The following is a 17,403-nucleotide window of genomic DNA, read 5'->3' on the forward strand; positions in this document are numbered from 1 at the left end:
GCAGAGAATACTATATTCAATTGGATTTTCTTTGAAATAAGCTTTCCCCCCGAGAGTACAAGCAGGCCTGAAAATAAAAGGATCATTATTTCGAAAAGTTATTCAAATTTCGATCTGTCGTATCAATACAGACCTTCTTATTCATGCTGTTTGCATCGTAAAAGATATCCAAAATAAATTACTCGACTCTGCAGAGACTTTGTAATGTAAGATAAGCATATATATATATATATATATATATATATATATATATATACACGCCCTGATACCGTCGGTATCTACATATCAATTTGAGCGCAATCGGATGGAGGATGCCCGAGATCCTAGAAGACACACACACAGACAGAACGGATTTTATATAATATATATATATATATTATATATATATATATTATATATATATATATATATATATGACTGAATAAAATAGAGTCAACAAGGAGTACGGTTAGACAGTTATTTAATGATCACCACATGTGTTTCCATACAACATAGATCTTCATATATACAGGATTTTATATTATGCAATAGTTTACCTGTATAATGCGATCCAGGTGTATTTCTTCAGGTGATATACAATTACTGTCTCCCTTCGTTACAAAACATTCGACTTCAATGCTAACATATCTTATTCAACACAGTTACACAACATTAAGGTACAAACAATATATTTTGGTTCATTATGGATTTCGACAAGGTACATCTCGTCTTGGCGTCCAGTTTACCAAAATAAAATTACAACAGGCTACAAAGAACGCAGTATTGTACACTATGCGGCATCAAAGGCTGGATATACCTTGCGCGCTCACGAACCATCTGCACCATGAAAGAAAAGAATATTGAACGACATGGCTATCGAGGGGGAATTTATTGGTTGTTGCAAGAAGCTCCTACTTTCAAAGTTCCCGTCATGTTATCTAAAATAAACCCAAAACAATAAAATTATGTCGAGTAATTATGTCAATGTAATTAGCCGCCATCTAATCAATATTAGAGGTGGTAATAACCCAAGTAATCAATCGAAATTACTTAAGCCATTGAATGATTTACACACACACTCACATACACACATTCACACATGCATATATATATATATATATATACATATATACATACATATACATACATACATATATATAACACGTCTGTATACATGTATGTGTGTGTATTTATATATATAAATATGTAAAAGTATATAAAGTACATATATATATATAAGTACATATATATATATATATATATATTATATATATATTATATATATATATATATATATATATATATATATACACACACACACATATATACATACATACATATATATACATATATATAGCGGAGACACAATGGCTCAGTAGTTAGGGCAGCGGACTCGCGGTCATAGGATCGCGGTTTCGATTCCCAGACCGGGCGTTATGAGTGTTTATTGAGCGAAAACACCTAAAGCTCCACGAAGCTCGGGCAGGGGTTGGTGGCGAACCGTGCTGTACTCTTTCACCACAAACTTTCTCTCATTGTTTCTGTTGTACCTGTATTTCAAAGGGCCAGCAGTCTTGTCACACTCTGTGTCACGCAGAATCTCCCCCCCGAACTACGTTAAAAGGTGCACGTGTCTGTGGAGTGCTCATCCACTTGCACGCTAATTTCACGAACAGGCTACTGTTCCGTTGATCCATATCAACCGGAACCCTCGTCGTAACCGACGGAGTGCCATGGCATAAGAATAATTAACGGAAAGTGATCTCTTTCTGTACATTGTAAACGAATGAAAAATAACACCGATGATTACATTACAGGTGGTACACGTTGAAATTACGCAAAATTGAGCAATAATCTTGAATTTGTAATATCTATTTTGTATTTATTTTGTTATAGTTTGATTTAGTGTGTGAGAAAAAATGGTTGAAATCCACATTGCAGTCAGTTTATTTTGTCGGTTATCTTATTGGATCGATTGTATTTGGAGTTTTATCTGATAGGTAAGCTATATTTAAATAAATATCTTTCTTAAACGTAACATTCAGTCTTAAATGTAAATTCAGTTTATAGTTATTGACTCTGATCACTTTCACGATTTGTGCATTCTACCAGAGTTCTTTCCTTTAGTGTGTGCGAATGATTTCCATTTATTAGTAGAATCAGTCATCGTCAGAAGGCGGCGAAGTGGCACTGGTACTTAATTTATCGACCGCGAAAGGATGAAAGGCAAAGTCAACCTCGGCGGAATTTGAACTCAGAACGTAGATGCAGACGAAATACCTGTTTCTTTACTACCCACAAGGGGCTAAACACAGGGAGGACGAACAAGGACAGACAAACGGATTCAGTCGATTATATCGACCCCAGTGCGTAACTGGTACTTATTTAATCGACTCCGAAATGATGAGAGGCAAAGTCGACCTCGGCGAAATTTGAACTCAGAACGTAGCGGTAGGCGAAATACTTGCTAAGCATTTCTCCCGGCGTGCTAACGTTTCTGCCAACTCACCGCCTTTCATCGCATGTATATTAACACCGTTTTCTTGCAGAGAATGCATAGCATGTGTTTGCGGGGGATTTCATTTTAGATTTCATTAAAGTATGACTCTTTTCATTTGGACATAATGTTACCCAATAGAATAGAAATGAGCTCTCGCTGACATAAATGAGTGATTTAGTTTCAATGACTGGTTGAAGCTATTCTGTAATATTAAATGTTACATTACAGCTACTCTATTTCTCTCCTTTAAAATATAGAGTCAGCTTCCTTCTCCCAAAGCTGTTTTATTATCTCAAAACCTAAATATGATGGTGAAAGATAAAGTAAAACTAAGCTCCAAGCTAGAGAATATAGTAACATCGTTTCGATTGTTGAACGAAATTGTATAACATCGTTTACGTTGCCAATGAATATAAATAAACATAAGCATAAATCTATATATATAAAGCTGAAGTTGTCTGTGTATGGCAGGTTTGGTAGCCTTCAACTAACACTATCTCCTCCGAGACCCTGCGGCGCAAGTTGACCAAATTGAGAGTATGATAGAATGCTTGCTCTTCATTCCGTAGCAGATAAAATTCAAATCGAACCATGTTAACACCAAAAATTATTTACATCAAAAAGGTGCTTTTTTTTCTATGAAAATCCCTATTTTTTACGATTGTTTGACCGCTGTGTCGCAATTTTTCGGTGTATCTCAACCAGAAAAATATTCACTTAAAGAGAATAACAAGCTACATAATGCAAAATTTTTACTTTTCAAAAATTCCAATTCTAAAGGGTCGAAAAAAAAAACCCCGAGCAACGCCGGGTGATACTGCTAGCCTATACATAAATGAACGCCATAACTTCACCTAACTTTAGTCACGAGAATCTCATAATTCATTTCTATTTACGATGTGCCAAAATGTTGTACAAACTAAAACGATTAATAAGACAGAACCAAAAGACGGATGAAACCCGGAATTTCAGATATGAATGAACGTCCAACGATTGGTTTTGAAATGCGATATGATTAGTATATTCATAGGCGTAAGCGTGGCTGAGGGGTAAAACGTTTGCTTCCCAGTCACGTGGTTTCGTGTTCAGTCTCATTGCATGGCGCCGTGGGCATGTCGTCTACGATATACTCAGGCCGAGCAAAGAGATGTGAGTGGATTTGGCTGACGGAAACTGTGTAGAATCCCTAATAAAGTTAGACAAGTCGACATACAAAAAATATTAAATACATTTAATACAAAAAAATGTACATATGTTTAGGTATAAAAAGGTGGATTTGGCTGACGGAAACTGTGTAGAATCCCTAATAAAGTTAGACAAGTCGACATACAAAAAATATTAAATACATTTAATACAAAAAAATGTACATATGTTTAGGTATAAAAAGGTGGATTTGGCTGACGGAAACTGTGTAGAATCCCTAATAAAGTTAGACAAGTCGCTATACAAAAAATATTAAATACATTTAATACCAAAAAATGTACATATGTTTAGGTATAAAAAGGTGGATTTGGCTGACGGAAACTGTGTAGAATCCCTAATAAAGTTAGACAAGTCGCTATACAAAAAATATTAAATACATTTAATACCAAAAAATGTACATATGTTTAGGTATAAAAAGGTGGATTTGGCTGACGGAAACTGTGTAGAATCCCTAATAAAGTTAGACAAGTCGCTATACAAAAAATATTAAATACATTTAATACCAAAAAATGTACATATGTTTAGGTATAAAAAGGTGGATTTGGCTGACGAAAACTGTGTAGAATCCCTAATAAAGTTAGACAAGTCGCTATACAAAAAATATTAAATACATTTAATACCAAAAAATGTACATATGTTTAGGTATAAAAAGGTGGATTTGGCTGACGGAAACTGTGTAGAATCCCTAATAAAGTTAGACAAGTCGATATACAAAAAATATTAAATACATTTAATACCAAAAAATGTACATATGTTTAGGTATAAAAAGGTGGATTTGGCTGACGGAAACTGTGTAGAATCCCTAATAAAGTTAGACAAGTCGATATACAAAAAATATTAAATACATTTAATACAAAAAATGTACATATGTTTAGGTATAAAAAGGTGGGTTTGACTGACGGAAACTGTGTAGAATCCCTAATAAAGTTAGACAAGTCGATATACAAAAAATATTAAATACATTTATTACAAAAAAATGTACATATGTTTAGGTATAAAAAGGTGGATTTGACTGACGGAAACTGTGTAGAATCCCTAATAAAGTTAGACAAGTCGATATACAAAAAATATTAAATACATTTATTACAAAAAAATGTACATATGTTTAGGTATAAAAAGGTCCGACTTATACAAAATAGAAATGATATCAGGAATTAAAGGGGTTGAATAAGAGTTTTACGAGTCCAACGGCTGTTTCTGGGGGCTTGGTAGTCGAAAATAAGGATTCCTTTGTTTGGATAATCTGCTATTTCCGAAGTTCCGCTAGCTATGAAATATTTGTAGACTGGATTTTATCTACTCCATTTCCTAGTTTTTAGATTTTTATTGGCATATACAACAATCCCAGTTGCTAACCGTGAGCTATAAATTTAACTTGTTTCAGATTATCATACAGGAAAAATTCACAGCCTTCCTCATATCTTCTACGGATTGCTTGAACTTCCTACACTTTGCTTCTTGAATTTTACCTCTACATCTCTCCCTCTCTCTCTCTTTACACACACACACACACACACACACACACACAAACACACGCACACACAGACAGACAGACAAACACACACACACCACACACACACACACACACACACACACACACACACACACACACACACACACAGATACACATTTCGTTCAGTTTCCGTCAACCAAATCCATTCACAAGGCCTGAAGCTGTAGTAGAAGACACTGGCTCAAAATGCTATGCTGTGGGGACTGAAACCGGAAGCAAACTTCTTACCACACAGCTACGCCTGCGCCTGCGCATATATCAAAAACTAATTTACTTTTACGCATCAATAATCTTTTTACATTTCTGTTTTTCGTGTAGATTTGGTCGGAAACTTACTTTTTTTATGACAAACCTATTCTTTACTGTCTGTGGAGTCAGCAAAATCTTCATGCCATCATTCGTCGGGTTTATGATTTTCCATTGCATGCAAGGTTCTGGTTTTATGGGTGTTGCAATCAGTACTTATGCACTCAGTAAGTTATTCCAAGAAATATTTTCCCCGCAAACTTTTATATGGATTTATTTGAATAAAGTATTTTTCTCTTGTTTATGCAACAAAACGCAAACACATATATACTTATAGACCATGCGCATATTATACATTATAATATCTATTTTATGGTATATATTGTATAATATATATTATATATACGCGTGTACACATATGCGCATGTTTATAACTTACATAGGCTACATACATACATACATACATACGTACATATATACATACATGCATGCATACATAAATACAAATATACATACACACATACATGCAAGCATACATACATACATACATACGTACATACATACATACACACACACACACACATACATATATATACATACATACATACATACATATATATATATATATATATATATATATATACTTTATTTAAAGCAGCAGAATATTCAACAAAACCTGTTACTCTGATTTTTTTCTTGAACTTTCTGCTGCTTTAAATAAAGCATATTACTCTACCACTGGTATTTGAGTACTCTTTTTCCACCTTGTTTCACATTTATGTGTTTACTCCGGTATATATATATATATATATTATATATATATATATATATATATATATATATATGTATGTATGTATACATACAATATGAGCGAAGAAATAATGATTAAAATGAACAGCATAAACAAATACTTAAGGTAGGCCTTGAAGGAAGATAGCATGGTATTGAAGAGGTCGCGAATAGCGACGAAAGGACTTTGAATTACGAACAACCGATTGGTTGTTTAATCAGTACATCAAGCTTATCTTTTAAGGAAAAAGACAGGCATATCATCTGGAGATAAGGCGGCAACCGTGGACACTGTGTTTCTTGCTCAAAAGCCATCGTAGGAACAATAATTGTCTAACCTTATCTCCAGTAGCCAAAGGTCTTAGAATTATATAAAACAGAGTAGAGTCTTAATCTTATTAATATTAACCATATCTTGATACTGTACGGATCTGCTTCCTTGTTGACAAGCGTCTGATATTAAAGGGTATTAAATGATGTAATATGCAAACTAGTAGTTCTCCGATGCTACAAGACTTGGTATGTACATAAACAGACTGGTAAATTTTTTCTCTGGGATGGCACAAGTGACGCTGTCACCTTCAGTGTGACTCCAATAAAGGTCAAAAAGCGATTAAAGCTGTTCATAGTTTTTCTATTATTCGTAGAAATAGGTGAATTTGGTATGTTTGTACTACGCAGATTTTCATATAATATTATGTATATGTATTTATATGATATACATAATACATAATATATATAGTGCTTTCAAATTTTGGCACAAGACCAGCAATTTCGGGGGGAGGTTAAGTCGATTACATCAATCCAAGAGCTGAAATGATACTTTTTTTTTATCGATCTCGAAAGGATGTAAGGCAAAGTCGACCTCGGCAGAACTTGAACTCAAAACGTAAAGATGGACGAAATGTCGCTAAGCATTTATGCCCGCTGTGCTAACGATTCTACCAACTCACCGCCTTGTAACACATACACACACACACACACAAAAATGCACACACACACACACACACACACGCACACACACACACAAACGCACACACACACACACATACATACAGTATATATATATGCATTAATATACATGTGTGTGTGTGTGTGTGTGTGTGTGTGTGCTCTAACCAATCTAACTTCACTGAAAATATGTCAAAGACAAGAAGATTTAATCCGAACGAATATTTCAAACACCCTTTGGCTCTTTTCTTCCTCTCTTACTCCAGTAACAAAAGACGTCGGGATCAGGGGACACAAAACAAACTTGTAATGTTATGATTATTTAAGGTGGTGGATACGCCGGTGTTTCCATACTTACTGGAGACCGGAACTGAACAGTAGAACCGGTGTTAGTTGGGTGACTGTTGTAATAGCATACACATCAACAAGTTGCTTTAAACTGTAACTAAACAACCGAGTTAGCCGAACGTTATCTTCTGAATACAATATTCGGGTAGTGGCCATACTTGGGCACACCCTTGTAGTCGAACAAATCGACCTTGCAGCCTATTATTTTAAAAAAGCTTTGTACCTATTCTATCGGTGACTTTTGTTGAACCGCTACTTTACTTAAACAGACCAAGACCGGTTGTTGGAGAGGGTAAAAAAACAAAGAAAAAGATACGAACACTCAAACACACACACGCAGGACAGGTTTCAACACAGTTTTCGTCTACCAAATTCACTCTCAAGGTCGACCCGGGACTATATTGAACCCAAAACTACATGGTCGCGAAGCAAGCTTCTTAACCACAAAGACTGTTTGGCCATTGATATACACAGTCTTAAAAACAAGCACACATACACTCACACATGTGTGTTTGAATGTGCGCCTATGTATAGATATCACCGTGATCACCGTGATCGACCAAGCTATCAGATGTTGCTACATATCGCTGGTCACAATGCGTTTCGTATTGTTTTAGCCTTCAAATGACGCCACCCCGCTGGCTAAGCGAGCAGGCCAATAGAAGAAAGAGTGAGAGGAAGTTGTGGCGAAAGAGTACAGCAGGGATCGCCACCACTCCCTGCCGGAGCCTCGTGGAGCTTTAGGTGTTTTCGCTCAATAAACACTCACAACACCTTCGAAACCGCTATCCTACAACCGCGAGTCCGCTGCCTTAACCACTGGGCCATTGCGCCTCCATGTATAGATATATTGATATTAAAATTTTAGTTGTCAGTGAAATTAACTGTTTTAACCACCATACGGACTCAACTCATCTTTATAACAATATTTTCCCATTATTTTATTTTTCAGAATTCAAAATTGCTTGTTTCATTTATGTTTATTTTATATTTCACAGACTTAGAATTTTCCCCTTCAAGGTACCGTACACTTCTTAGTTTTGGGTATATGTCCATGTTTGCATTCACTTCGATGCTTTTACCAGCGTTCGCCTATGCCATACCTAACTGGCATTATTTAGAATTGACGGTGTGTCTTCTACCCCTGGTTAATTTTTTGTTTTGGAAGTGAGTTAAGTATATTTTGTGTTGTTATCCTTTTTCGCTTTCTTCTTATACAAAACTAGCAGTATCACCCGGCGTTGCTCGGGTTTGTAAGGGAAATAACTATATAAGCATTTTTAGAGATGTAAAGTATAATAGCCAGCTCAATATGGCTAACCACAAAGGGGGGGGGTTACTGTAGCTTTTTACGTTCTGAGATTTAATAATACATTTTTAGAGAGTTACTTCCCTTATATAAACCGAGCGAAGATGCATTAAAAATACGGATAAATTATGGTAAATTTTTTTTTAAATCGTAGACTCATCGTAGACGCGCGCTAGTACCCAGAAGTGCTCGATATGAATCACGACTATAAGATACCCGGTTTTGGTTAAACTGCACCGCAAAATGTGGGAGTAGTTAAGAATCTAAATCGTAGGAGACAGACACACAACTTGACTTTTATATATAAAGATGAGACTAAATTCTTCAATTTCTCGGCAGATTACTTCTATTTATTCGAATTAAAACTAACAAAAGGAGAAAAAGTATTTGTTCTGAGCATTTTACTTTAGGTTATTCTTTTTTCCCTCAACTTATGAGAGACATTTCTGCATCTTTTGCGCTTTTGGATAAGTTGAAACCAGAAAACACTCACGGTTTTACTAAGTCCCGGTGGTGAGGTAGAATGAATTCCCTGACATTCTCACACCCTCAAATCCTATATGGAGCAGAAATGTTTAAATATTTAAACGCTGTCTCAATAAAGGAACGCTTCATGTTAAAGCTCTGGGTGTACACTTCCTTACAGCAGAAATAACTGCAAACCAATAAACGTAATTAAGTTTTGTCATTTTGTCCTTCATGTATATATATATATATATATATATATATATATATATATATATATTACAAATTGAGATAGGGGTTGTGAGTGCAACCCACCATGGGATAACATATATCCAATATACTGCCAGTAAAGCACCCAACAAAGTTAATACATAAATGTTAAGAATTGCGATGCAATTAATTCATTTATTGTATTATATGGGCGAAGGTAAAATGTTTTACCACAAATTCATAATACAAAATAAGAAAATGGAGAAATACACCTTAATCAATAATCAACTACTAGATAATACCCAATCACATAATTTATTAACCAACTACATATGAACATCAATGTCAAACATAATAGTACAGAACAAAACAGTGCACATCAATGAGTAATATGATACAATAAGTACAATATGTATAAATAAATATAAATAAATATAAATATAAATATAAACTACATCTTACAGCTGTTTCAGCCATGTAGATATGAGTATCTCATTATGCTCATATTAGCCAGGTGTGATAAGTTAATATGTGGTTATAAATGAGACACTTACAAATATATCCCAAGGCCTCTTCAGAGATTATAAAATACAATCTAAATATGAATATCAGAGAAGGTACACCCATACAAGAATGAGTACATATACATAATATATAATATACACATACATATAAGTGTATATACACATGCACCTATATATATATACGTATATACATAATAATATATATTAATATACATACATATATATAAGGTTACAGTTAGTCAAATCAATATATTAGAATATTATAATATACAAACATACACATATCCATATGCAAATGTACATATACAAAGTCAAGAGTTCGCGAACGGCGTGATGCACATATTATTTTACTGGTATTATTGTTATTATTATTATTATTATTATTATTAATAATAATAATAATAATAATAATAATAATAATAATAATAATAAGAGCATTGTCGATGTGAGAACTATTACTACCCATGTATTTTAATTTAACTTAAAAAAAATGAACGAACTATTGAGTTTAGTTTAATGGCCTACCAATATATACTATGAGTTTCTTTGCCCTAGGAGTCGGGAAGACACTCGGCAAGAAATGGAAGCAAATTTGAAAGAAGAAGAAAAAAGATAATAACAATAATAATAATAATAATAATAATAATAATAATAATAATAATAATAATAATCAATTCTTTTTTATTGGCCACAAGGGCTGACACGCATGATTACATAAAGGGACAAGACAGGACGAAAGGTTACAAAGGGTTTTGCCGTTTTTGAAAAACATCGAGTAAAAATCTTTATAACAACTTATAAAATTCAACAATGAAAAACTCCCAAAAGGGGAGACGTTTCGAAAGGTTCCTGGTGGAAAAACCCTACAAAAGCCAACGGGAGCCTGGTCAAAAAAGGGGTGTAGAGAGTCCCCTTTTTTTCTACAAGTGGGGTAATAGGGGAAGAATCGGATATTTGCAAGCAAGTTTTAAAAGGGGGAAAATAACAATAATAATAAATAGTAAGAGAGACGAAAGGGAAAAAAAGTCAGACATATTAATGTGTATGCTCGTCTATATGTGCGGAAAACTATAACATATAAAAGCTTATGGAAAAATTTCTTTTGGCGAACTTGAGGCTCCCTTCTCTAGACTGCAGTTGTGTCGCAGGCTTTGGACCCATCTCCTCTAAATTATTATATAATAATTAGTTTAATTGTAGCTTTTTTGGTCTAATTTACTTTCTATTCTTTTCTTTTTTTTTTTACTCTTCTACTTTTTGCATCAATCTTCTCGTTTTTTTTCTTGTGACTTTTCATGCACCAGCGTCCTGCTTTTGAAATAGAATAATACATATGTTCAGAGCCCGAAGATTGCTTGGTGACAAGGCGCGTTACAAAAACGTGTCTAGACTCGTGTTTCCAAAGCAAGAAACTATTAATAACTCGTATACATACATACATACATACATACATACATACATACATACACTCACACCCACACCCACACATACATACATACATACATACATACATACATACATACATACATACATACATATATACATACATACACACACACGCACGCACGCACGCAAGCACGCACACACACACAAACACACATATGTGTGTGTATATATGTAATTATTTGCCTGCAATAGCTACAATATTGATGTGTATTAAATTTATTAGTAGAATTCATATTTTTGCCAAACTCTGTGTAAAGTGCTCTTGCTTTTATTTTCTAACAAAACCTGTTTCAGGTATATTCCCGAATCTCCGAGGTGGCTCATCGGAAGGAAACGCTTTGAAGAAACAGAAGAAATTCTTGAGGAAATGATGAAGAAAAATAAACTCGATTATCAGGAGGTGTTCACTGTTTTTATGAACGATATAAATCGATTTCCAGAAAAAAGACCGCCCAGAAGATGGTCAACGGAAAAGACTTATAGTTTTATCGATCTATTTAAGACGGTCCAGATGGCGACGATCACAGTCAATATTTGCTTTAGTTGGTAAATATCCGCCATGTATTTAGACGCTTGATCCCATTTTGGGGTTATTCAATTTGTTGTAAATGTTGGTTTCAAATTTTGGCATAAGGCCAGTAATTTCGAGGGAGGGGATAAGTCGATTACATAGACTCCAGTACTCAATTGGTACTTACTTTATCGATCCCGAAAGGATGAAAAGTAAAGTCGACCTCGGCGGAATTTGAACTCAGAAAGTAAAGATGGACGAAATGCCGCTAAGCATTTCGCCCGATGTGCTTACAATTCTGCTAGCTCGTCGCCTTACTTGCTGTAAAATATTCAGGTGAACTGAAGGCTATCCTAGTTTAAACATTATCGCAGGGCTAAAAGAGATTTCAAAGACATACATTTTGAAGCAATGGCAACGCCAGCGATTTGTAGCAATCCGGACAACATTTTGTCAGAAAATTTATGAGGATGAACAAAAAGTTTTATAAAAGCAATACGAGTTTTTGTATTACGAATCAAATTCATAGTTAATGCTCAATGTAGTTGTAAAACAGCCATGGGCAAACTGCGGCCGACGGGACTTTATGAATGGCGGCACATCAAACGAAAAATTACCTTGAAATTTTGAAGTGATGCGGTCCGTGTAATGATCAGCCAGTTCCCATGCGGTCCGCTGGTTGAGAAAGGTTACCCATGTCTCTTATAAAATGACTGAGGCATGAAAGACGGCAAAGGGTATTATAGTAACAAAGTGCACAGCAGCGATTGGAATTGATCATAGAATAGAATTTGATCATGATCATATTGGTTTCAAATTTTGGCACAAGGCCAGTAATTTTGAGGGAGGTGATAAGTCGATTACATCGACCCCAGTGCTCAACTGGTTCTTATTTTATCGATCCCGAAAGGATGAAAGATAAAGTCGACCCCGGCGGCATTTGAACTCAGACCGTAAAGACGGACGAAAATCCCGCCTAGCATTTTAATTAGAGAGGTAACGATTCTAAGTTGGCTAACCACGTATGGGATTTGAAGGCCAACTGCACGCCACGCACAATCAAGTGGAAAACCAAAGAAAAATCCGTGCCGTACGGAAATGGATCTAAAAATGCTGTGTAGCGCTTTAAAGTCTTCAGTCAAACAAATATATTCCAGTGCTTATTTTTTAAAGTCTGGTATTTTTTATACCGGTTCCCATTTGCCGAACCTCTACGTTAAGAGAACGTAAACAAACACTAATTATCAGAAGGTGGTTACTGACAAACCTCAACGCAAAGACACACACACACACACCTATATATATGACGAGCTTCCACACATTTTCCGTCGACCAAATTCTCTCACAAGGCATTGGTTGGCTCGAGGCTTATAGTTCAAGACACTTATCCAATGTGCCACGTAGGCAAACTAAAACCGAAACCCGGTGGTTAGGAAACGTGCCTCTTCGCCCCACAGTCATGTCTGTGTCTGTTATGAAATATATATAAACATCACTCTAATGTATTTTATATTTGAATGTTTCATAGAAAAAAAAATATCCCTCAAAATATTTTCTGTTACGGTAAATGAAATCCAACATTTGCAATACAAATGACAAGAGCATATATTTATTTATGTAATATGTAGTTATTTTATTTTACAGGTGCGTGATCAGTATGCTTTACTACGGAGTGACCCTTAATTCTGTTGATATGGCCGGAAATCGTTATATAAACTTTTTATTAATGATACTTGTGGAGTTTCCCAGCCAGTTAGCGGCTTACTATTTATTTAAATTTTTTGATCATCGAAAGCCCATTAGTTTCTTTATGACGTTCAGTGGATTGAATTGTATCATCTCAAATTTTGTAGCCGAAGGTAATGTATAACACTCATTTTATGTTTTATACACATTGGAAATTAACGTAATCTAATCTGATTATATAGTTTTGAAAATAACTACCGTATTTTCAGGCATACAAATCGAATTTTTCAGTTCCAAAAGGTAGGCCAATTTATATACCTATTTCTTTATTGCCCACAAGGGGCTAAACATAGAGGGGACAAACAAGTACAGACAAACGGATTAAGTCGATTACATCGACCCCAGTGCGTCACTGGTACTTAACTTATCGACCCCGAAAGGATGAAAGGTAAAGTCGACCTCGGCGGAATTTGAACTCAGAACGAAGCGGCGGACGAAATACCACAAAGCATTTCGCCCTGCCAGCTCGCCGCCAATTTATATACCACTTCAATGTTGGAGGACCGAATATTCAATGCAACTTGATTTGGAAAGATAGTGGCAACCTTTGAATGTCCACCCTGTATGTTTAGACGATATACAACATCGACTTGTATGGCAGAAATTACGGTATTTGCATCAATTTTACTTGAATAATTTCATGTTTAATAAAAGGCTTCACAATTACATTACATCACAGTAAAGGGCTAAAAAGGAGCTTTTAACTACAAAGTATTGAATCAAAAATGTATCGTAGGGAAGAACTTCTGCTAAATGACAATGTATTTCCCGTATTAACAAGCATGATGCTAAAATGTAATATCCGACAGAAATATATTGCCGTTAATAATCTTTGATTTTATTGAATTTAGGATCATTTTGGGTTTCTCTTGCATTGCTTGTTCTTGGAAAGTTTGGAATCGCCGCAGCTTTTTCTTCAATTTATCTCTTATCTGCAGAAATATTTCCGACTGTTGTTCGGTAAGTTTTTTTCAAACCTCTGTGAAAATGTGAGCATTGCAAATTAGCCAAGTCGATAGCAGTCTAAACTGTTTGCTGTGTGTAGATATGTGATGCTACAGGAATGTGTCTGTTGCAAAAACATAACTCTAATTTATTTTCACCTCATCAAACTGTCACTATTCATTGATCAGTTCGAGTTTCTCGATATTGATTTAGACGATCACAATGCGTAGTAATTTACAACAGGATTAAAAAGCATTGAGTGAATAAAAACATAAATTCCTTTTGAATATCATCCCCAGTTTACCGTATATAACACTTGATAATTTCGAAATGTAGTTCCAATGATGCACGCATAAATATACTTTGCATAAACTAAATTAATTAAAGATAATGACTCGTCGCTTGTAGGAGGGTTCCTGGCAATTCAGTATAATATCCAGTTCCCCATTTCAAGTGGAATTCCAACCACGTTTCGTGGTTCGCTACCTCAACAGCTCCTTTATAGGATCTAGTGGCTAAAAACATCATCAGGAGGAACCACGTCTGGTTTCGGCCCCTACTTCTCTACCGTTTTCGACGTGGTGCCCCTCCCCCACTTTCGGAGGTGTCTTCAGCTCTGGTATTGAGTGCGTTTTTTTCTTTCTCCTTTTTCTTCGGTCTTTTGTTCTTTGGTTTCTTCGAAGCAGCGTCAACAAATGGCTGCAAGGAAATGACCATCCTGCCAAATTTCCCTTTAAATACTCGCTAGTAGGCTCCTCCAGGAGCTGGCACCAGCTAAATGTCACGTGACACTATCTAAGCTTCAATTGACCAATGGAGGGAAAGGACGCGTAGTGTTAGTTTCACTTCCAGCAGCCAGAACTGACTAACTGTCTGGTGGTACAAGCCTTCGAACCATTGATCAAGAGGGTGCACAATGAACGAGATCGCTCCCTTGGCCCACCTGTCAAGCAGCAGCAATGCTGCTTAAATGCCAGCCAGCCTCGCCTAACGACGCTATTTCCCAGTCGGCATGTTATGGCCATTTTGGGTCTTCTCGTTTCAGCCATATTTGGAAGCTGGCTTTTTCGACTGCCTCTTGTATCCTCCTTATTACTTTTTCAGCTCTGAGTTCGAAAATGCAAACCTTCTTTTAAATAACATCACCATTTTCCTTTCAAGAAAGCCTCTAGCCGCCATTACGACAGTCCACCCCTGTTCCCCTTACTCTCCAATTAATCTCTCATACCTCTTCTCCTTCCGTTGCTCTGCATCAGGTTACTACAACTTAGTCTAGCTGGACGTCGAATATTATTTCAGAGCAATGAATATTGTAGCTGTGATTGAAAGAACAGAAAGATGTCACAGATTTATGCTGTGTTAACGACTTCAAAAATAACTATTTAAATAGAAGCATTTTTATATGCAGTCTTAATAAAAGTTGGTGTGATTGTTGCACGGTTTTTGATATGTGAGAAATACCTTTGTACAGGCCATATCTGTGAATATTCAAGCAGTATTTTTTTGGTGAGAAAATATTCCTATTTTTCAGTACTATGGAGTAAATAAACATAATCAATAATGAGTGACAGACAAATGCTACTAGAAATACGTGGACATTAACCACAATTATTCTTCTTCTTTACAGAGGAAACGGGTTAGGGATTGCTTCAACGTTTGCCCGCATTGGTAGCATTTTTGCACCTTTTATCCTTCAACTGTCATCTTACGTGAAATGGCTTCCTCTAAGTATCTATGGCCTTTTGTCAGTGATAGCTGGATTATTGCTGTTACTTCTACCAGAAACAAAGGATAGAGATCTACCTCAAACATTTGAAGATTTGAAAGCGTGGAAAAAATGAAATAGTGATGAAAACGAAGAGGAATTACGATAAAATAGAAAAAAAAAACAAACAAAAATGAACTGTATATGCTTGAATTCCAGTTTCATAATTTTCTATGTTGATTCTTTAAAATAAATAATTTTGAAAACAAAACCAAGTGATTTCGTGTTACTTTTGAAGCTGATTAGAAAATACTTCATTAAATATAATGCATGAAATTATTGTATTGTTTGTATTTAGAATTTTTTTGTTATACGCATGTTATGTTTGTGTATATATACGTTTGGGTATGTGTATTCCCCTTTCATTCTCTCTCTCTTTCCGTGTGTCTGTATATATATATATATATATATATATATATATATATATATATATAAATTAAATTAGAGATAAAACCACTATTAGGCAAATCAATGAAAAACATAAACCAAAACATAAAAATAAACACAATTAATATAATATACAAAATATATAAAATATAAAATATAAATTTAAATTATTTAAATTTAAAATTTTTAATTTATATTTATAATTTTTTATATTTTTTAAATATTTTTTAAATATTTAAATATTTATATTTATACTGTGAATTGGATTTAATCATAAATCTAATTTTTCCCTGTAACTTTGGATTTACTCCCTAATATTATTATTATTATTATTATTATATATATATATATATATATTATATATATATATATATATGTGTATATATATATATATATATAATATATATATATATATATATATAATATATATATATATACATACATACATGCACACACATATATACACACATATTTGTATATATTTATATATATACGATCCTGGAATCAATGTAAATTTTTTTTCTTTGAATGAATTACGGTGACCTCCTAATATGTCACAAAACACT

At 34.7% G+C, this 17,403-nt stretch overlaps 1 protein-coding gene across 1 annotated transcript in view; it reads left to right on the forward strand.

The window, feature by feature from the left end:
- The window catches only part of LOC115218324 (organic cation transporter protein-like), a 22,110-nt gene extending 5,494 nt beyond the window's left edge, over positions 1–16,616 (forward strand). Inside the window, exons 4-10 of the mRNA XM_029788075.2 lie at positions 1,876–1,979; positions 5,514–5,668; positions 8,528–8,696; positions 11,778–12,029; positions 13,639–13,853; positions 14,592–14,700; positions 16,313–16,616. Coding sequence (XP_029643935.1) covers positions 1,876–1,979; positions 5,514–5,668; positions 8,528–8,696; positions 11,778–12,029; positions 13,639–13,853; positions 14,592–14,700; positions 16,313–16,526 — 1,218 coding nt within the window. The 3' untranslated portion in view covers positions 16,527–16,616. The remainder of the gene's footprint in view (positions 1–1,875; positions 1,980–5,513; positions 5,669–8,527; positions 8,697–11,777; positions 12,030–13,638; positions 13,854–14,591; positions 14,701–16,312) is intronic.
- Positions 16,617–17,403: the final 787 nt, after the last annotated feature.

This window comes from Octopus sinensis, linkage group LG13, assembly GCF_006345805.1.
Source record: "Octopus sinensis linkage group LG13, ASM634580v1, whole genome shotgun sequence".
In the NCBI taxonomy this organism is placed as follows: domain Eukaryota; kingdom Metazoa; phylum Mollusca; class Cephalopoda; order Octopoda; family Octopodidae; genus Octopus; species Octopus sinensis.